Below are 22,141 nucleotides of genomic sequence, written 5' to 3' on the forward strand. Positions count from 1 at the left end.
TGCTATGACATGAAGCCTGATTCTCTGCTATGGGACCTCTCTCCTCTGTCTGGGTGCCGGGGCCTAAATTTCTGACAGTGGCCTGTTCCAGTGGTGGGTGACATGAAGCCTGATTCTCTGCTATGGGACCTCTCTCCAATTGATATTGGTTAATTTTAATTTATTTTATTTTTATTTTAATTCATTTCCCTATCCACATTTGTTTGCAGGGGATTTGCCTACATTGTGCTGCCTTTTGCAGCCTTTTAGCCCTTTCCTGGGCTGTTTTACAGCCCTTTTAGTGCCATAAAGTTCTGGTCCCCATTGACTTTAATGGGGTTCAGGTTCGGGGCGAAGTTCGGGTCGAGTTCCGATCCCGAAACCAAACATTACCGGGAAGTTCGGCCGAACTACTCATACCCGAACATCCAGGTGTTCGCTCAACTCTAATCACTAATTGTTACATTAAATAATATTTTTTATTTAAAATAAAATAGTCTTAGGAAGCGTCAGAGCATCAAATAACTATTTGCCAAATCTATTTGTACCGGAATTGATTTTTTTTTAGCAATTTCTTAGAATTGTACCCAAAACAGATTTCAAGAAATTTGCTTCTCCCTCCTTCTGTATTCAAGGGATTGTCTGGCTGGTTAATATGAGCACCAAAATGACTCACAAAAGTGAGTACCCGTGCAGAGCCAGCACGTGTGGTAAGACACCAAAAAAGAGAAAGTAGGGCTCGCACTAAATAGTATTATGAATATATAAATTTTATTAGTGTCTCTATATGAGACAAATCACAATTAAAACACATAGGAAACAATGCATGGTGAAAAATGAGCACACAGAATGACATGGAGCACGACCAAATTACTAAAAATGGCAAATAGATACAAAAATGAGTATATAGATATAGCACTAAGTGTGCATGTAAAGCAAATAGAATGTTAGTAATACATGTAATCAGGCAAAGCTATACAGGCTAGGTAATGATATCATACATAGTGAAACCAAAGTCTGCATATAAAGTGACCAGTGCACATAGTCAGAATAGATATATAGCCAACGCTGAGTAAATCATTATAACGCCATAAACCAACTACCTGTATAGTGCTCCAGCAACCCCGACGCACGTTTCACGCAAGGCTTCTTCAGGGGGAAGTGTGTGTGGAGGGGGGGGCTAGTGGGGTGGTTTATATAGCCAAAATGACATGGCTAATGGACGCAGAGCAGCTGCATACGATTAGGGAGCAGGACATGTGTGGCCACACAAGGAAGTGACGCGATGCGTTCCAGCTTGGAACGCATTGCATCACTTCCGGTTCCTGTAGGTGGAACGCATGGTGGAACGCAAGACGTCACTTCCGGGATTCGGCAGGAGTAACAGGGTGAAGGGAAAGCTATGACCTAATGCGCTCCAGTATATACATGGAGCCTAACTGATAAATGGGGGAGCAAATGTAACTTATATTTATATTTTATAGAGCATGCCAGAGTGTATTAAGCCAGACTGTGGAAAAGACAATATACAGTACATCATATGGCACAATGAAAAACGGACCTCCTACAGCGCTAAATGACAAGCATGTTAATAAATAAAGTATATACATATATGTAATATATTACAATTAGGATGAGCAGAAAAGTGTATAGATGATAAAAAAACAATAAGTTGCACATAAAACGTATATATAAATATATACACATGTGGAAGCTTGTCCCCACACATGTGTGTATACAATGAATACCACAGAAGATACTACAGTGATATAAATATATAAAGTGACAAAAGTGAATAAGGTACAAGCACTGCTGTACATGGTCTTGAAGTGGAACATTTAAATGCTAGATGGGAGGAAGCCTGCAATGTATGTTCTAACACCTTTCTAAAATTACTAATATCAGCTAATGAGACCATGTTAAGTACCTTGGATAAGGAGTTGACCACGATTGATGCCCAACTAAAGCAGTCATTATCCAGTCCTGAATTGGAGTCCTTCAAAAATGAAATGGAGACCAGCCATGATGCATGGGAAAAACTCATTAAGGATCGCAAGGCGAGTAAATTTCAGAGGGATCGTCAAGACTATGAACAGAAACGGGTGTATCGATGGCAGCAATTCAAAACCATGCCCAGGAGCCGTAGTGCCTCGGTCTCCTCATATACTTCAACTGATGCTGAAGGGGCACGAGGTGACGATGTGGCCACCCCCCGCTCCACGAGGTACGGGGGTAAACGGAAGGATATACCGAACCATCAAAAAATCTACAAAAGATACCGTACAGGTGATTCCGGCCCATCTAGAACTCAGGTAATTAATCTCTCTGATACTGTTCTCACTGAGGCCCAACTTGAGGCTTTGAGTCTGGGCCTTAATTTTGTCCCGACTACTAAATTTGATGTTTTCACAGCGATAAAGGACCTGAACTTATTTGCAAGGAATCTCGTTTTTAAAAGGATTTTTCACAAAGATGGCAACCCTGCACTGTCCCCCCTGACCGATGAACAAAGAGCAATACAGGATTTATGTGATCTACTGGATGAACAAGATCCTCCAGTAAGTAGGCTGCCTAATGTGTTGATGCCCAGATCAAAAAAATTTCCTCCTATTTACATGTATCCCAACATTGATATTTTTGTGAAACTGGTTACGAATGATTTGACCACGGCATCCACCAAGTTTCAACATGGTAATATGGATGGTAACCTACGTGCAGCGGTTAAGCAATTGGGCAATATGAAAAATCTGGTAATCAAGCCATCTGACAAAGGGGGCAATATAGTTGTTTGGCCAGTAACATTATATGAGAAGGAAGCCTTTCGTCAGCTAAAGAACCCAGTGTGTTATAAGAAACTCACATTTAACCCTCTTAATTCTTTTCAGGATTCCTTGAATAAGATTTTACAGTCGGCCTATGATCGAGGTACCATCAGTCAGAAGGAGCTCAGTTGTCTACTTGTACCCTGCCCCATGATACCCACTTTCTATTTGCTACCTAAAGTGCATAAGCAGCTTTCCACTCCGCCTGGCCGCCCGATCGTCGCAGGTAACAATAACCTATGTGAACCAATATGTAAACTGGTTGATCATGTGTTACGACCTCTGGTTGAGAATCTCCCTTCTTACCTTAAAGACACTGGTGACATCCTGCGTAAACTAAATGGGATACAACTGGAGGATGACATGCTTATTGTTACCTGCGACGTTGAATCACTGTACACTTCCATTAGCCATCAGGATGGGATGGCAGCAGTGTCGCAGTTCCTGGCCATGTCCGATGTCGAAGGTGATTACGCTACGTTTATTCTCCAAATTTTGGATTTTGCCCTTCGGCACAACTTTTTTGTTTTTAAGGGGTCCTTCTACCTACAGCTCCAGGGAACGGCAATGGGGGCGGCCTGTGCGCCGTCCTACGCCAACCTTTTCCTGGGGCTGTGGGAGAGGGGTCTCTTTCTGACTGACCCCGTTCCTTCTATTGACAGGGTACATATGTGGAATCGCTACATCGATGATGTTCTTATGATTTGGCAGGGTACAACTGGAGAGCTGGACTCCTTCATGACCAACTTAAATAAAAACCAGCTTAATATCCACCTCACCTTATAAATCTGGCCGAAAAGACATGGATTTTCTGGATGTCCTTCTACAAGTAGATCATCATGGCTTTATTTATACCGACCTGCACCGCAAACCCACCTCAGTAAATAGTCTGTTACATGCTGGCTCTGCACATCCACGGAGACTGATTGAAGGGATCCCTACGGGTCAATTTTTACGGCTAAGACGCATATGCTCAAACGATGACCTGTTCGAGAAGCGTGCCCAGGAGTTGACCAACAGATTCAGAGAGAGAGGCTATACTGAATCCTCTCTGAAGGATACTTTAGAGCCAAACGATCTGTGAGGGAGGACCTTCTACAACAGCGCCCGAAGATAAAGAAATCTCAGAACAACATGGTACGCTTTATCACCACCTACAATTCAGGCCACAGTGCCGTACTGCAATCACTAAACACACATTGGAACATCCTATGTATGGACCCCATTTTGAAACAACACCTTCTTCCGAGGCCATCTTTAACCTTTCGACGTGACAGAAACATACGAGATGGCTTAGTTCATAGCCATCACCAGGCTGCCACCCCCTCACACATTTTTGGTTCTAAAGGTCCAAAATGGGGTTGCCGCCCCTGCGGCAATTGCGTGGCATGTGCAAACATCCTCACTACCACCTCTTTTACTGATTCTGCTGGACAGAAGATTTATCAAATTACACATACCATCACTTGCAGTACCACCGGCGTAGTCTACGTTGCTAACTGCCCTTGTGGGCTTCTATATGTTGGCCTCACATCACGTGAATTGAGGCGTCGTACGAGAGAACATGTGCTGGGGATACAGTCAGCTGCCACTGAGGAAGATGACATCGCCCTAAAGACCATCCCTCGCCATTTCAAGACACATCATGCCTGCGACAGTTCTTTGCTCCAGGTAAGGGGGATCGACAGGGTCTTTGTGGGCAGTAGGGGTGGCAATTGGAAACGCCTCCTAGCCCAACGAGAGGCTAGGTGGATCTTCCAATTGCATACTGTCACCCCACATGGTTTAAATGAGGGTTTAAGCTTTGCCCCTTTTTTGCCGTAATGCCCTTGGGGCCTCACCCTCGAGTTGTAGTTGGTCTTCCTGGTTTTTCTTGAGCTCTTTATTTTGGTTATGTATTATTATTTGTGTTCCTTAGAGCGATTACATATTTTATGTGTGTGTGTCTGCCCACTGGTGGGGTCTTGTCTGTTCCCTGGCACGGCTCCACCTTGGGTGCTTTTAGGGTTAGTATAATATCCCTTAGGGCTGCCTTCTCTTTGGCTGACTCGTTTTTATAATTTTTGTTTTATTTGTCTTTTACATAGTCTGATTTTTAATTCCGTTTTTCTTATATATCTCTTGTGTCAGTTATTTAGGTGTGGTTGCCATCGTTACCTGGGATTCGGCGTGCTCTTCTTCTCCCCTCCATTCTGGTCCACAGATGTATCTACTTCCTAGACTAATTGACCATGTTTCTGTATTCTCACTTCATGGCGTTATCAGCACGGACATTATATATTTGTCAACCGTCCCCTTTTGGACCTTTTGCATTCACCTTTATCTACATATAATTAGGTCTTAAATTATTATCTATCTTACACACTCATGTATTTGCATGTGTCTGTGTGCGCGTGCACTCGCGTGCGCTCATGTTTTCCCCTGTGCGCACGTGCGTCCACGCGCACTCACACACCTTATCTGTTCTCTTTCCTATATGTACAGCAGTGCTTGTACCTTATTCACTTTTGTCACTTTATATATTTATATCACTGTAGTATCTTCTGTGGTATTCATTGTATACACACATGTGTGGGGACAAGCTTCCACATGTGTATATATTTATATATACGTTTTATGTGCAACTTATTGGTTTTTTATCATCTATACACTTTTCTGCTCATCCTAATTGTAATATATTACATATATGTATATACTTTATTTATTAACATGCTTGTCATTTAGCGCTGTAGGAGGTCCGTTTTTCATTGTGCCATATGATGTACTGTATGTTGTCTTTTCCACAGTCTGGCTTAATACACTCTGGCATGCTCTATAAAATATAAATATAAGTTACATTTGCTCCCCCATTTATCAGTTAGGCTCCATGTATATACTGGAGCGCAGTAGGTCATAGCTTTCCCTTCACCCTGTTACTCCTGCCGAATCCCGGAAGTGACGTCTTGCGTTCCACCATGCGTTCCACCTACAGGAACCGGAAGTGATGCAATGCGTTCCAAGCTGGAACGCATCGCGTCACTTCCTTGTGTGGCCACACATGTCCTGCTCCCTAATCGTATGCAGCTGCTCTGCGTCCATTAGCCATGTCATTTTGGCTATATAAACCACCCCACTAGCCCCCCCCCTCCACACACACTTCCCCCTGAAGAAGCCTTGCGTGAAACGTGCGTCGGGGTTGCTGGAGCACTATACAGGTAGTTGGTTTATGGCGTTATAATGATTTACTCAGCGTTGGCTATATATCTATTCTGACTATGTGCACTGGTCACTTTATATGCAGACTTTGGTTTCACTATGTATGATATCATTACCTAGCCTGTATAGCTTTGCCTGATTACATGTATTACTAACATTCTATTTGCTTTACATGCACACTTAGTGCTATATCTATATACTCATTTTTGTATCTATTTGCCATTTTTAGTAATTTGGTCGTGCTCCATGTCATTCTGTGTGCTCATTTTTCACCATCCATTGTTTCCTATGTGTTTTAATTGTGATTTGTCTCATATAGAGACACTAATAAAATTTATATATTCATAATACTATTTAGTGCGAGCCCTACTTTCTCTTTTTTGGTGTCTTACCTTGGCTGGTTAATATGTTTTAAACCGTGCGAAAAAAAATAAAGAGATGCTTAGTATGGGAGAAAAAGATGATAGAAGTCACAGTCACCTCATTGATCCCCAGCTACTATCATCTGGATTCTTTCTGTTTCCACCACAGGTCTGTAATTCCTGGTCCTACCCAGGGGCGTACCTAGAGCATTTGGCACCCGGGGCGAACCATTTGTTTGGCACCCCCCCCCCCCCCCCAAGAAAGTTAAGAAAACATGCACAAACTTTTTTCAATGTTTTCAATAATATTTTTACAAATTTTCGGATCCGCAAAACACATGTGGACATCTGAATGGAGCCTTACAGGGGGGTGATCAATGACAGAGGGGTGATCACCCATATAGACTACCTGATCACCTCCGTCATTGATCACCCCCCTGTAAGGCTCCATTCAGACGTCCGCATGTGTTTTGCGGATCCGATCCATGTATCAGTGGATCCGTAAAAATCATACGGACGTCTGAATGGAGCCTTACAGGGGGGTGATCAATGACGGAGGTGATCAGGGAGTCTATATGGGTGATCACCCGCCTGTAAGGCTCCATTCAGACGTCCGTATGATTTTTACGGATCCATGGATACATGGATCGGATCCGCAAAACACATACGGACGTCTGAATGGAGCCTTACAGGGGGGTGATCAATGACAGGGGGTGATCAGGGAGTGTATATGGGTGATCACCCCTCTGTCATTGATCACCCCCCTGTAAGGCTCCATTCAGACATCCGCATGTGTTTTGCGGATCCGATCCATGTATCAGTGGATCCGTAAAAATCATACGGACCTCTGAATGGAGCCTTACAGGGGGGTGATCAGGGAGTCTAATGGGGTGATCAGGGGTGATCAGTGGTTCAAAAGGGGTTAATAAGTGACAGGGGGGGGTGTAGTGTAGTGGTGTTTTGTTGTACTTTACAGAGCTGCCTGAGTCCTCTGGTGGTCGATCCAAACAAAAGGGACCACCAGAGGACCAGGTAGGAGGTATATTAGACGCTGTTATCAAAACAGCGTCTAATATACCTGTTAGGGGTTAAAAAAAATCACATCTCCAGCCTGCCAGCGAGCGATCGCCGCTGGCAGGCTGGCGATCCACTCGCTTACCTTCCGTTGTAATTAAGGGGGGTGTTATTAAGGGGAGAAGAGAGGGTGTAATTAAGGGGGGGGGGGTGCAGGATTTGTTCATTTTATTGATGGGGATTTGGATTTTTTTTATTTTTGGTGCAGATGGAAAGTGATTTTTTTTAAGGGGGTGCAGGCTGCACCCCCTTAAAAAAAATCACTTTCCATCTGCACCAAAAAGAAAAAAAATCCAAATCCCCATCAATAAAATGAACAAATCCTGCACCCCCCCCTTAATTACACCCTCTCTTCTCCCCTTAATAACAAACCCCCCCCCCCTTAATTACACCCCCTCCCTCACCACCTTAATTACACGGTACACCCCGACCCCCCCCCCCCCCTTAATTACACAATTATTTACTTAACTTTTATTTTGATGATGCCCCCCGCCGTCCGGCCGTCCGACCGCTGCGCTGGTATAATAGCTGGATCATGGATGGGATCCTTCTGATCCGTGAAGGCGGCGGCGCGGCGTCAGCGTCGTGACGTCGTCACGTCGCGCGCCGCCTGCCGCCGCAATAATTCTTCTTCCACTGGACCGAAGCCGGCGCACGGTCGCCGCAGTGGATGGAGCCGGGGGCGGGTGACTCCGGCGTCAGCACCCCCCTTGTGAGTGGCACCCGGGGCGGCCCGCCCCCCCCCCGCCCCCCCCTTAGTACGCCACTGGTCCTACCTAACATAATAATTTGACCATTAAGCAAGTCCCTGGATGAAGTTGGTCACTGTTGTGCCCAGTAATTGGAATAATGGTCACATTTCTTGTGAGAAAGACTACGAAGCAGAGACCAGAGGGGGAATGGAAAAGTGTTGAGCAGGACAAGTGACAGATCGGTAAGGTTATTATGACTTTATTTTTTCTAGTCATTCTTTATATGTTTAATTAATTTTATTCAACATTTTCTAGTTGGACAACCTCTTTGGAAGTGAGAAAAAAATCTGTTTTTTCAACATGATATTGACAAATGATATGAATTGAAAGAATAGTAGCCATTGCTTGGTGCAAAGAACTTGAGGAAGCTTAAGAGGCAAAAATTTAAGATTGAAGAATATCTGTAAAACCAATATGTACTTACAGTCAAAATTAAGATAAATGTGTTTTAGAGTTGTGTTCCCGCTGGAGCTTGTCATCTCACATGTGATTGTTTCCTGGTCATCCTCTATAGATGGGGTAAATGTAATTGTAGATGAATTCTTCCAGATTCCAGCCACATTACTCTTCTTCCATTGGAAAGCTAAGGAATTCCCTGGGCAGTTTCTTAAGGGAGCGCAGGTCACTGTCTTATTCACACCAGCAATCAGTGATCCAACATCCGAGATGACAGGTTCTTCTGTCAGATCTGCATGAGGGGACAATCTGCTTACATCAAATACTTAAATACATAAAGTGAATCAACAAGGTAAAGGAGGAGAGAATATTTAAAAGAAGAAAAACTGCTACAAGAGGACATAGTTTTAAATTAGAGGGGCAAAGGTTTAAAAGTAATATCAGGAAGTATGACTTTACTGAGAGAGTAGTGGATGCATGGAATAGCCTTCCTGCAGAAGTGGTAGCTGCAAATACAGTGAAGGAGTTTAAGCATGCATGGGATAGGCATAAGGCCATCCTTCATATAAGATAGGGCCAGGGGCTATCGATACTACTTAGTATATTGGGCAGACTAGATGGGCCAAATGGTTCTTATCTGCCGACACATTCTATGTTTCTATGTGGCTTCTAATTGTTAGGATTGTGGGAAAAATTTTAAGTGTTGGAGAAAAAAGTTCCAAAGTATAAAAGATGCATGGGTGAAATTGTAAGTGAAGATGGGATTAGGAAGATATACTTTGGAAGGTAGCCTGATTAACGTAATAATATATATAAATACAGAATTACCCAGTAACAATGATCCCCACGGCACCCTATAAAAGTGACTTCCACAGTGCACCCATAACAGTGACCTCCACAGCACCCTATAACAGTGACCTCCACAGCAGCCCATCACAGTGACATCCACAGTGACATCTATAATAGTGACTTCACAGAGGCCCCTATAACAGTGACCTCCACAGTGCCTTCATAACAATGACATCCACAGTGCCCCCAAACAATGGCATCCACAGTGTACCCATAAAAGTGACATCCACAGAGGCCCCATAATAGTGACATCCATAGTGTCACCATAATAGTGACATCTACAGAGCCAACATAATAGTGACATCCACAGTGCTCCCCATACCAGTGACCTCCACGGTGCCCCCATAACAGTGACATCCACAGTGCCCCCATAACAGTGACATCCACAGTGCCCCCATAACAGTAACATCCACAGAGACCACCAAACAATGACATCCACAGTGCCCCCATAACAGTGAAATCCATAATACCCCCATTACAGTGGCATCCATAATACCCCCATAACAGTAACCTCCACAGTGCCCCTATAACAGTGATATACACAGTGCACCCATAACAGTGACCTCTACAGTGCCCCATAACAGTGACATCCACAGTGCCCCCATAACAGTGACATCCACAGTGTCCCCCTAACAGTGAGATCCACACTGCCCCATAACAGTGACCTCCACAGTGTCCCCATAACAGTGACATCCACAGTGTCCCCCTAACAGTGACATCCACACTGCCCCATAACAGTGACCTCAACAGTGTCCCCAAACCAGTGACATCCTGTCACGGATGGTGTAACAGAAAACAAGAAGCTACAAATAAGGATCCGACTGGCTTGATCCGAAACTAAGGAACAAAAGGGTGACCCCTATTTAGGCCCTGAAACTCTACCTGTCTTCTCAGCCCATGAAAAGATCTCTATGATAGAAAATTGCATGCCCTCGTGCCTTGACTGTATGACACCTGAACACCCTATAATAGTGAGGGGACACTACCACTGGCTCCCTACACTTAATACGTAGGGAGTCAGGGTCACCTAGGATGAAGCAAACAGGAAAACACAAATTAATGAACAGACTTATCTGTAGAAGTATCAGTTGTAGCATCCAGCATGTACACACTCCAGGAAGTTGTATAAACCGCAAAGTGATGCAGTATAGGAGGGGATTTAAAGGGATGCAATCAGTGCAACTAGATGACAGCTGAGAGAGGAAAACGAGATGACAAAACGAAAGCAAAACAAAAGAACCTCAAGCAGGAGGTTCTGAAGAACGTCTGTCAGAGCTTCTCAGATGTCTGGCGGTGACACATCCACAGTGCACCCATAACAGTGATATCCGCAGTGTCCCCAAAATGCTGAAAAAATGGAAGGTCCCAGAGAGCTGAAACTCAGACTAAAACCTTTGGAAGCACTTGACTTACCGATATGCAATTTGGTGCAGTTTGGTCCAGTTTTTGGGACATAAATAAAGCCAGTCTGTTTTCACTCAAAAACCTGTTGCAACACTTCTACAGGTAATAATTGTACTTTCCTCCATTACAGGCGGCATACTGTATATTTTACTGCCTTTATTGTGCCTTTGCACCTTTTATTTCCAAAAACCTGTTGCAAATTTTCTACATCTAATAAGTGTACAAATAAGTGTATTCCCAGCATCACTGGCAGCAAATATTTTGCTGCAGACATTGCTCAATTGTGCCTTTTTGTTTCCAAAAACCTGTGGCAAAGCTTTTACAGTTATAAGGAAAACCAAAATATATTTTTTTGCATAGCTCACCCTAAATTTGTGTAATCCAGACACTGATATAATATGAAGAAAAAGGCAGCACGGATGAATCTCCCAGATCTAGGGTCATGAGAGACTTTAGTAACAAATTTTCAATAGATCCAGCACCTTGGAATTTAAAATAAAATGTAATATTTAAATAAATAAAAAATAAATTCTCAAGGTGTCCTCGGGGGACGGATTTCATGCAGATTGCTCTTCATCAAGCCCTGCGCGAAATGTGCCACCCCCCACAGGGACACAATGGAGTTTTTTTATTCCTGTAATTAAAAATTACATTTTATTTTAAATTCCAAAGTGCTGGATCTATTAAATTTTTTTACAGTTATACCCTTATACAAATTTTTTTTTTTTTTCTAGGATTACTGGCAGCATATATTTTTGCTGCAGACTGTGTCCAATTGTGCATTTTTCTGGGGGGAAAAATTGTTGAAAATGATATTAGAAATATTCTGTTTAACGCAGACTAGTTTGCCTAATCTCAGTTGCTACACATTGCAGCAGTGGACTCTGTTGGTGCAGGCTCAAATGCAGTGCCAGACCTAGGGCAAGCTCGGGTGGTGGGAGCAGTGGTAGAAATGATGTGATCATTACTGGTGGGAGTATCTCCCATGTAAATTTGTATCATAGGACCAGCCATTATTATATTGAATTCTATCCAGTTGCTATATTTTTTTCCCAAAAAGTTCATGAAAATCTATTTATGAAATTTGACTGAACTAACATAAATTCTACTGGACTCTGTTCAACTGTGATTTAAAAAAAAGAACTGGAGGCCAATAGAAAGAGAGCTAGAAAAGGTGGTCATGTGCACGTGGCAGATGCCTAAGGTATAAGGAGATTCAAGAGTGAGCGGCCGAGGAGAATCATGGTAATGGGGCCGAATGACATATGGCGTATTCAAGCTGCTCATGATGATGGTGGCTGTCTCAGTAGAAGGGAGTATAGAAGCATGTAGAGCTTCAGGAGGTGTTCCTTATTGTATAAGTTGTAGCCTCGTGCACATCTACATCACAGCGGTATCTGATGACATCACATTCGCTCACCAGTCACGGTAGTAGAGGTGGACATTTCTCCATGATAACAATATTTCACTTCACTATTTTCGTCTTCCAGAAATCTAAAGTAATATACCCCCTCATCTTCTCTCCTGGCATCAGTTATGGTCAGGGTGTAGTCACCTCTACATCACAGCGATATCTAGTGATATCACACATTCGCTCACACTTACCAGTAACTTTAATAGCGGTGGTCACTTTGTAATAACTATATTTCACTGCATTGTCTTTACTTTCTTGAAATCTGAAATAATATACCCCCTCATCTTCTCTACTGGCATCAGTTATGGTCAGGGTGCAGTCTCCGGAATCTGGATTGCCCATCAGATTGAAGTTTGTCTTTTGCACAGCACTGGATTTATCATTAGTGGCTACGACATATTTTGGTTGTTGAGGCATCCGCATCCAGTAACCAAATGAATCACTGAATGTATTTCTACTGTCAGCAGTGAAATGACAAGGAATCGTGACACAGAGACCCTCCTGTACCTCGACACTGGAAGCCACTGTGATAGAATAGTATGGAATATGTACGACCTGAGGTGTGAGACCTGCAGAAGGTTAAAGAGTGGGATTATTACATATCAGATATTACATGCATCAAATAATCCACAGAAATCTTGAGCTTCTCTCATTTGTAATTCTTATCTATTTCTTTCCTTATTAACCACTTCAGCCCCGCTAGGTGAAACCCCCTTCATGACCAGAGCACTTTTTACACTTCGGCACTACACTCCTTTCACCGTTTATCGCTCGGTCATGCAACTTACCACCCAAATGAATTTTACCTCATTTTCTTCTCACTAATGGAGCTTTCATTTGGTGGTATTTTATTGCTGCTGACATTTTTACTTTTTTTGTTATTAATCGAAATGTAACGATTTTTTTGCAAAAAAATGACATTTTTCACTTTCAGCTGTAAAATTTTGCAAAAAAAACGACATCCATATATAAATTTTTCACCAAATTTATTGTTCTACATGTCTTTGATAAAAAAAAAATGTTTGGGCAAAAAAAAAAAATGGTTTGGGTAAAAGTTATAGCATTTACAAACTATGGTACAAAAATGTGAATTTCCGCTTTTTGAAACAGCTCTGACTTTCTGAGCACCTGTCATGATTCCTGAGGTTCTACAATGCCCAAACAGTATAACTACCCCACAAATGACCCCATTTCGGAAAGTAGACACCCTAAGGTATTCGCTGATGGGCATAGTGAGTTCATAGAACTTTTTATTTTTTGTCACAAGTTAGCGGAAAATGATGAGGATTTTTATTTTTTTATTTTTTCTTACAAAGTCTCATATTCCACTAACTTGCGACAAAAAATAAAAAATTTTAGGAACTCACCATGCCCCTCACAGAATACCTTGGGGTGTCTTCTTTCCAAAATGGGGTCACTTGTGGGGTAGTTATACTGCCCTGGCAATTTAGGGGCCCAAATGTGTGAGAAGTACCTTGCAATCAAAATGTGTAAAAAATGACCGGTGAAATCCAAAAGGTGCACTTTGGAATATGCGCCCCTTTGCCCACCTTGGCAGCAAAAAAGTGTGACACATCTGGTATCGCCGTACTCAGGAGAAGTTGGGGAATGTGTTTTGGGGTGTCATTTTACATATACCCATGCTGGGTGAGAAAAATATCTTGGTCAAATGCCAACTTTGTATAAAAAAATGGGAAAAGTTGTCTTTTGCCAAGATATTTCTCTCACCCAGCATGGGTATATGTAAAATGACACCCCAAAACACATTCCCCAACTTCTCCTGAGTACGGCGATACCAGATGTGTCACACTTTTTTGCTGCCAAGGTGGGCAAAGGGGCACACATTCCAAAGTGCACCTTTCAGATTTTGCAGGCCATTTTTTACACATTTTGATTGCAAGGTACTTCTCACACATTTGGGCCCCTAAATTGCCAGGGCAGTATAACTACGCCACAAGTGACCCCATTTTGGAAAGAAGACACCCCAAGGTATTCCGTGAGGGGCACTGCAAGTTCCTAGAATTTTTTATTTTTTGTCACAAGTTAGCGGAAAATGATGATTTTTTTTTTTTCTCTTTTTTCCTTACAAAGTCTCATATTCCACTAACTTGCGACAAAAAATAAAAAATTCTAGGAACTCGCCATGCCCCTCACGGAATACCTTGGGGTGTCTTCTTTCCAAAATGGGGTCACTTGTGGCGTAGTTATACTGCCCTGGCAATTTAGGGGCCCATATGTGTGAGAAGTACTTTGCAATCAAAATCTGTAAAAAATGACCGGTGAAATCCGAAAGGTGCACTTTGGAATATGTGCCCCTTTGCCCACCTTGGCATCAAAAAAGTGTCACACATCTGGTATCGCCGTACTCAGGAGAAGTTGGGAAATGTGTTTTGGGCTGTCATTTTACATATACCCATGCTGGGTGAGAGAAATATCTTGGCAAAAGACAACTTTTCCCATTTTTTTATACAAAGTTGGCATTTGACCAAGATATTTTTCTCACCCAGCATGGGTATATGTAAAATGACACCCCAAAACACATTGCCCAACTTCTCCTGAGTACGGCGATACCAGATGTGTCACACTTTTTTGCTGCCAAGGTGGGCAAAGGGGCACATATTCCAAAGTGCACCTTTCGGATTTTGCAGGGCATTTTTTACACATTTTGATTGCAAAGTTCTTCTCACACATTTGGGCCCCTAAATTGCCAGGGCAGTATAACTACCCCACAAGTGACCCCATTTTGGAAAGAAGACACCCCAAGGTATTCCGTGAGGGGCATGGCGAGTTCCTAGAATTTTTTATTTTTTGTCGCAAGTTAGTGGAATATGAGACTTTGTAAGGAAAAAAGAAAAAAAAAGAAAAATCATCATTTTCCGCTAAATTGTGACAAAAAATAAAAAATTCTAGGAACTCGCCGTGCCCCCCACGGAATACCTTGGGGTGTCTTCTTTCCAAAATGGGGTCACTTGTGGCGTAGTTATACTGCCCTGGCAATTTAGGGGCCCAAATGTGTAAGAAGTACCTTGCAATCAAAATGTGTACAAAATGGCCTGCGAAATCCGAAAGGTGCCCCTTTGCCCACCTTGGCTGCAAAAAAGTGTCACACATGTGGTATCGCCGTACTCAGGAGAAGTTGGGCAATGTGTTTTGGGGGGTCATTTTACATATACCCATGCTGGGTGAGAGAAATATCTTGGCAAAAGACAACTTTTCCCATTTTTTTATACAAAGTTGGCATTTGACCAAGATATTTCTCTCACCCAGCATGGGTATATGTAAAATGACACCCCAAAACACATTCCCCAACTTCTCCTGAGTACGGCGATACCACATGTGTGACACTTTTTTGCAGCCTAGATGCGCAAAGGGGCCCAAATTCCTTTTAGGAGGGCATTTTTAGACATTTGGATCCCAGACTTCTTCTCATGCTTTAGGGCCCCTAAAAATCCAGGGCAGTATAAATACCCCACATGTGACCCCACTTTGGAAAGAAGACACCGCAAGGTATCCAATGAGGGGCATGGCGAGTTCCTAGAATTTTTTTTTTTTTTTTGCATAAGTTAGCGGATATTGATTTTTTTTTGTTTTTTTTCTCACAAAGTCTCACTTTCCGCTAACTTAGGACAAAAATTTCAATCTTTCATGGACTCAATATGCCCCTCACGGAATACCTTGGGGTGTCTTCTTTCCGAAATGGGGTCACATGTGGGGTATTTATACTGCCCTGGCTTTTTAGGGGCCCTAAAGCGTGAGAAGAAGTCTGGAATATAAATGTATAAAAATGTTTACGCATTTGGATTCCGTGAGGGGTATGGTGCGTCCATGTGAGATTTTATTTTTTGACACAAGTTAGTGGAATATGAGACTTTGTAAGAAAAAACAAAAACAAACAAAAAATTTCCGCTAACTTGGGCCAAAAAAAATGGCTGAATGGAGCCTTACCAGGGGGGGGTGATCAATGACAGGGTGGTGATCACCCATATAGACTCCCTGATCACCCCCCTGTCATTGATCACCCCCCCTGTAAGGCTCCATTCAGACATCCGCATGATTTTTTACGGATCCATGGATACATGGATCGGATCCACAAAACGCATGCGGACGTCTGAATGGAGCCTTACAGGGGGGTTATCAATGACAGGGGGTGATCAGGGTAATCAGGGTGATCACCCCCCTGTCACTGATCACCCCCCCTGTAAGGCTCCATTCAGACATCCGCATGATTTTTTACGGATCCATAAAACGCATGCGGACGTCTGAATGGAGCCTTACAGGGGGGTTATCAATGACAGGGGGGTGATCAGGGAGTGTATATGGGTGATCACCCGCCTGTCATTGATCACCCCCTGTAAGGCTCCATTCAGACGTCCGCATGTGTTTTGCGGATCCGATCCATGTATCCATGGATCCGTAAAAATCATGCGGACGTCTGAATGGTGCCTTACAGGGGGGTGATCAATGACGGGGGTGATCAATGACAGGGGGTGATCAGGGAGTGTATATGGGTGATCACCCGCCTGTCATTGATCACCCCCCTGTAAGGCTCCATTCAGACGTCCGCATGATTTTTACGGATCCATGGATACATGGATCGGATCCGTAAAAATCATGCGGACGTCTGAACGGAGCCTGACAGGGGGCTGATAAATGACAGGGCGGTGATCAATGACAGGGGGTTGATCAGGGAGTTTATATGGGGTGATCAGGGGTTTATAAGGGGTTAATAAGTGACGGGGGGGGGGGTGTAGTGTAGTGTGGTGTTTGGTGCGACTGTACTGACCTACCTGAGTCCTCTGGTGGTCGATCCTAACAAAAGGGACCACCAGAGGACCAGGTAGGAGGTATATTAGACGCTGTTATGAAAACAGCGTCTAATATACCTGTTAGGGGTTAAAAAATTCGGATCTCCAGCCTGCCAGCGAGCGATCGCCGCTGGCAGGCTGGAGATCCACTCGCTTACCTTCCGTTCCTGTGAGCGCGCGCGCCTGTGTGCGCGCGTTCACAGGAAATCCCGCCCTCGCGAGATGACGCATATATGCGTGACTCTGCGCAGGGCTGCCACCTCCGGACCGCACATCTGCGTTAGGCGGTCCGGAGGTGGTTAAAGCTCAGCCTAATCTCACTAACTATAGTACATGTCTATATGTATTGGAACATTCATACGAAGGGGTATAACGTGGTGTAACGTGGCTGCCCTCTTGGAGAGAAGTCTTATTTCTTTTTGCCCCTGGGGGATGATAACTAGAGATGAGTGAAGTTATGAAAAATTTGATTTGGTTGCTTCACCGAATTTCACTAAGAAATTTGATTAATCACAAAGTAATTTGTCACAGAGCGCATTTCGTTGTATGCAGGGGCGCACCACCAATGAGGCCAGGTGAGGCAATCACCTCAGGCAGCACCAGATAGGGGCAAGAGGGGGGCAGCGGAAGGGCCATGGGCAATGAGCGCTTTCATTGTGGCAAAGGGGTTAGGTTAAGAAATTGGCATGGGGGGGCCGTTTCAGTTTTCACCTCAGGCAGCAGAAAGACTAGGTGCACCCCTGTTTGTATGTAGCAGATGCAATAATGGGGAATGGCAATTGCGCTGCCCCCCCCCATTGAACCACTATATGCCGCGTTCATCGCCGATTGCGGCATCTAAGGCTACAATTTAGGCCTTTCAGGGGTTAAAAAAAAATACTTACCTTATTCATTTGCTGGCATTGCGGCCTTCTTTCTTTTCAATTTTCTTTTTATTAATTTTATAATAATTCCATCACGCAAACAGAATACAATGGGGACAAATAAACATTTGTGATACAAGATACATAATCCATGAGGCTTTATAATGTTACAACAACATGGTGAATAAGTGTCATATCAAATCGCTCTGTGAAGAAGGGGCCGGGATAGAGTAACCCAACCATCTAGTGGAATTAGAGGAAAAGCCCTTGAAGCGCATAGCTGCAACGAAATAATATAATGTGAGGGCGCGACCATGAGGTACAAGCCCTGTAAAATAAAGTGCTGGCCAATGTCAAGCACGACCAATACTGTGAGGTGTCTACCTAATGTTGGTGAGTGATAGTGCAGATAAGACCACAAGGCTGAGATCTAATACAGTATAACTATGTATCGAGTATGCAACCATAAACATAGTGCATAATATAACAAGGGATAGGGAAAGAAATAGGGAATAGGAGATGGCATTGGGATAAGGGGAGGGAAGGAGTGAGGAAGGAAGATGAGAGGGCTGGGATCCAGATCAGAGGTTTAAAAGTTTAATGTCAGACCACAGCGATTTGTGAAAGAGATGTGAGTTGTTGCAAGACCTGAGAGGATGACCGGAACTCGATCCAGTCCTGCCAAATTCTTTGAAATTTATGATGAGAACGTGATTCCCACGCTGACAATTCTTCCATTAGGTAGATGAAATTAACCTTTTGTAGCCAATGAGCCACATTAGGGGCTTTTGGTTGGTTCCAATGTTGTGGTATTAAGGATTTGGCTGCAGCCATGAGGTGTTGGAAAAGAATCCTTTTCCGGGCAGGGATATCCTCTAATCTAATGTTAAGAAGGATGGAGACTGGTTTAGGATCTGAGGTTAGGGAGCAGATTTGTCTGGATACTTTCAGGACTTCAGACCAAAATGGGATTAGGACAGGACATGACCACCACATATGTAAGTATGAGCCTTGTGCAGAATTACATTTCCAGCACACATCTGTGTCAAGGCAGCCCATTTGTTTAAGCCTGACTGGGGTTCGGTACCATCTAGAGATGAGTTTAAAAGAATTCTCCTGTAATTTTATGCAGCGTGAGATGCCGTGGGAGTACTTGTAAATCTGTTTGGATTCCTGCGGAGTCCATGTGGTAGCGAGATCTTTACTCCACTCTGAGATATAGTGCCTGTCTGTAGGGGAATTAATTATTTGTAATATAGAATACACTTTTGAAAGAAGGTGTGGTGGCGGTTTTAAATGTGAAGATAATTCTTCAAAGGGGGTAAGGACCCTTGGGGTACCGGCATGGCGTAGGTAAGGCGATATGAGTTTAGTTATGTGCAATCTTTGTATATGTTGAAGGGATGTTTTATCTAATGGGTCCTCTCCAGGGACATTATTGAGGAAGTTAATGAGGGGTATTTTGTTTAGTTCTGGAAGATTTAGTTTTATTTCTTTAAACTTTGGAAGATACAGTTCTGAAATGTCTGCTAATGTCATCAGAGGGGAGAGGTTGGGGCTGATAACTTTTTTATACTTATTCCAGATCTTTAAGGTGGTTTGGGTGATGGAATTCGAGGAGAGTTGGCTAAGAGGTTTATTGGAGTCGTTATCGTATTGCCATAGAAGGGATCTTAGTGGGAATTTAGCGAGTTGTAATTCTAATGTAAAGCTGAGTCTTCTGTCGCCGTCGCGTAGCCACTGAACTATTCTGGATAAATGTACAGCATCGTAGTAGTGTCTCCAATCGGGTAGGGACAAACCTCCTCTTAATTTATGTTGAACCAACAGGTTGTGGCTCAGCCTGGGTCTATTGCCTCGCCAAAGATAGTTGCTAATCAGTCTCCTGATATTTCTGAAGAATTGTGCGGGAAGTGAAATGGGAAGAGTTTGGAAAAGGTACAGTAGTTTAGGGAGAAGGATAGCTTTAATTAGATTTTTACGACCCATCCATGATAAAAATGGTAGGGCCCAGGAATCTAAAGTTGATTTGAATTTTGGTAAAATGGGGGTAATTTAGGGTATATAGATCTTTCCATGAGGAGCTGATTTTTAGGCCTAGATATGTGATGTGGGTTTTAGGCCAATGGTATGGATAGTGTGATTGGAGCATCTCTGCCTCTTTGCTGAGTAGATTAAAACCGAGAGCTTCCGATTTTGTAGTGTTAATTTTAAAGTTAGAAATCTGTCCGTATTCTTTAAATAGCGTTTGGAGGGCGGGGAAAGCAGAGGTAGGGTCGGTCAGTATTAGTAAGATGTCATCGGCATATGCAGCCGTAGTATGTGTCCGGGTGCCATCTTTGAAACCTCTAATGTCTGGATGTGATCTAATGGCCGTCAGTAGGGGTTCCAAAGATAATATAAATAGGATTGGGGATAGTGGGCAGCCTTGGCGGGTCCCGTTCTTTATGTGGAAAGGGGCTGAGAGAGATTTGTTAATGCGTAACCTGGCTGTGGGGCTGGAGTACATGACAAAGATCGCATCAATGAAGGCCTGGGGGAATCCAAAGTGTTGCAGGACTCGTTTCATAAAGAGCCAGTCAACCCTATCAAAAGCCTTTTCCGCGTCTGTCCCAAGTAACACCAGCGGTTGTTTATTATGTGATACAGTTTGGATTAACGAAAGGATCCTCATGGTATTGTCCTTTCCCTCTCTACCGGACACGAATCCAACTTGTTCGGGAGAGATCAAGTCGGGGATTATAGGTTTGAGTCTGCTAGCTAAGAGGTTTGCGTATAGTTTTAAATCTGTGTTCAGGAGTGAGATGGGTCTATAACTACCGCAGTTAGCCGGATCTTTGCCTTCTTTGTGAATAAGCGTGATGTAAGCCTCTAAAGCTTGTTGGGGGATATTTGAACCCGAGAGATACGAATTTAGCGTGTCCGTTAGTTGAGGGAGGAGGACTGAGGAGAATGAATCATAATAGGAGCTAGGTAGACCATCTGGACCTGGGGCTTTGTTCTTAGGACATTTTTTAAGTGCAGTTCGGACTTCAGTTATAGAAAAAGGCTTAAGTAGGGATGAATGAAACTTGGGGTTTAGTTTGGGGAGGTCAAGTCGTGAGAGGAATTCCGTGATGGCTGATTTACGTGAACTCTGGCCATGCTCTCCAGCTTCTGAGGGGAGTTGATACAGGGAGGTGTAAAATCGTATAAATTCAGACTCTTTGTCTGATGGGGCAGATGTAATTTTACCTGAGTCCTGTCTGATCTCTGATATATTTGTGTGGGGTTTTTTACGTTTGATAAGGGACATCATTAGTTTTGAAGATTTGTCTCCGTGAGCGAAAAAAGCGTGCTTGGATGACATATAAATTTTTGCGGAAGATGCGTTCAGTGTATCTTTGAGTTGGAGACGGGCTTCGGTGAGTTTCTGGAGATGGGGGGTGGAAAGGGATTTTTTGTGAAGTCTTTCCAATTTAAGTATTTCGGAGTATAATGATGATATTTTTTGGTCTCTTTGCTTTTTGTGGAACGAACCTGCTGATATGAATTCCCCTCTGACAGTAGCCTTATGTGCTTCCCAGACATAAGGGATTGCAGTGCCTTTGTCTCTGTTTTGCTGAAAATATAGTTCTAGTCGTGCCATAATCTTAGTGTGTATCGAGGGGGTTGATAATAATGTTTCATTAAGCCTCCATGGGGGTTTAACCTGGGGAGTGCTTGTGATGAGCAAGGACATTTCTATGGGGGAATGGTCGGAATGTACACTAGCGCCGATATCAGTAGAACGGAGTTTGGGTAATGAGGATTGTTGTAGAAAAAAATAGTCTATTCTGTGGTAGGAGTTATGCGGAGTTGAGTATAGGGTGTAATCTCGGTCTGTGGGGTGGTCAAAACGCCATGTGTCTCTTAGGGAGAGAAGTTGGAGGGAATTCTTTATATGGTTGATTGCCCTGTGGGATACAGCAGATTTACCCGTGGACGTGTCCAACAATGGGTCTAGAGCTACATTGAGGTCCCCGCCGACTACTAACAGACCTTGTGAGATGCCGTTTATTAGCGTAAGAACATCGCGTAGCCAAGGGGCTTGTTTTGTGTTTGGGGCGTATAGGTTAGCTAATGTGACTGGTATGCCCTCTAATTTCCCGACCAGGATCAATAATCTGCCATCCTTGTCTTTTTGTTGGAGGCCTAGATCAAAAGATACCCGCTTTGAAAAAGCAATGGCTACTCCCTTTGAGTTT

At 43.3% G+C, this 22,141-nt stretch overlaps 2 protein-coding genes across 2 annotated transcripts in view; one reads left to right on the top strand and one right to left on the bottom strand.

The window, feature by feature from the left end:
• The window catches only part of LOC122926363, a 504,077-nt gene that overhangs the window by 239,755 nt on the left and 242,181 nt on the right, over positions 1–22,141 (bottom strand). The window contains exons 5-6 of the mRNA XM_044277738.1: positions 12,439–12,816; positions 8,609–8,872 (exon numbers count right to left, since the gene is read on the bottom strand). Of these exons, the coding sequence (XP_044133673.1) occupies positions 8,609–8,872; positions 12,439–12,816 (642 nt within the window). The remainder of the gene's footprint in view (positions 1–8,608; positions 8,873–12,438; positions 12,817–22,141) is intronic.
• Positions 3,532–5,041, top strand: LOC122929140. The gene is made up of 2 exons (XM_044282636.1): positions 3,532–4,472; positions 4,932–5,041. Exons 1-2 carry the CDS (start codon positions 3,936–3,938, stop codon positions 5,019–5,021), a joined length of 627 nt encoding a protein of 208 aa, XP_044138571.1. The 5' UTR covers positions 3,532–3,935; the 3' UTR covers positions 5,022–5,041.

This window comes from Bufo gargarizans, chromosome 2 (assembly GCF_014858855.1).
Source record: "Bufo gargarizans isolate SCDJY-AF-19 chromosome 2, ASM1485885v1, whole genome shotgun sequence".
In the NCBI taxonomy this organism is placed as follows: Eukaryota; Metazoa; Chordata; class Amphibia; order Anura; family Bufonidae; genus Bufo; species Bufo gargarizans.

Coding starts and splice junctions, on each gene's coding strand:
- LOC122929140 (XM_044282636.1), top strand. CDS start 3,936: ATGGTACGCTTTATCACCACCTACAATTCAGGCCACAGTGCCGTACTG. Junction 4,473..4,931: donor GCGACAGTTCTTTGCTCCAG/GTAAGGGGGATC, acceptor CTCTTGTGTCAG/TTATTTAGGTGTGGTTGCCA.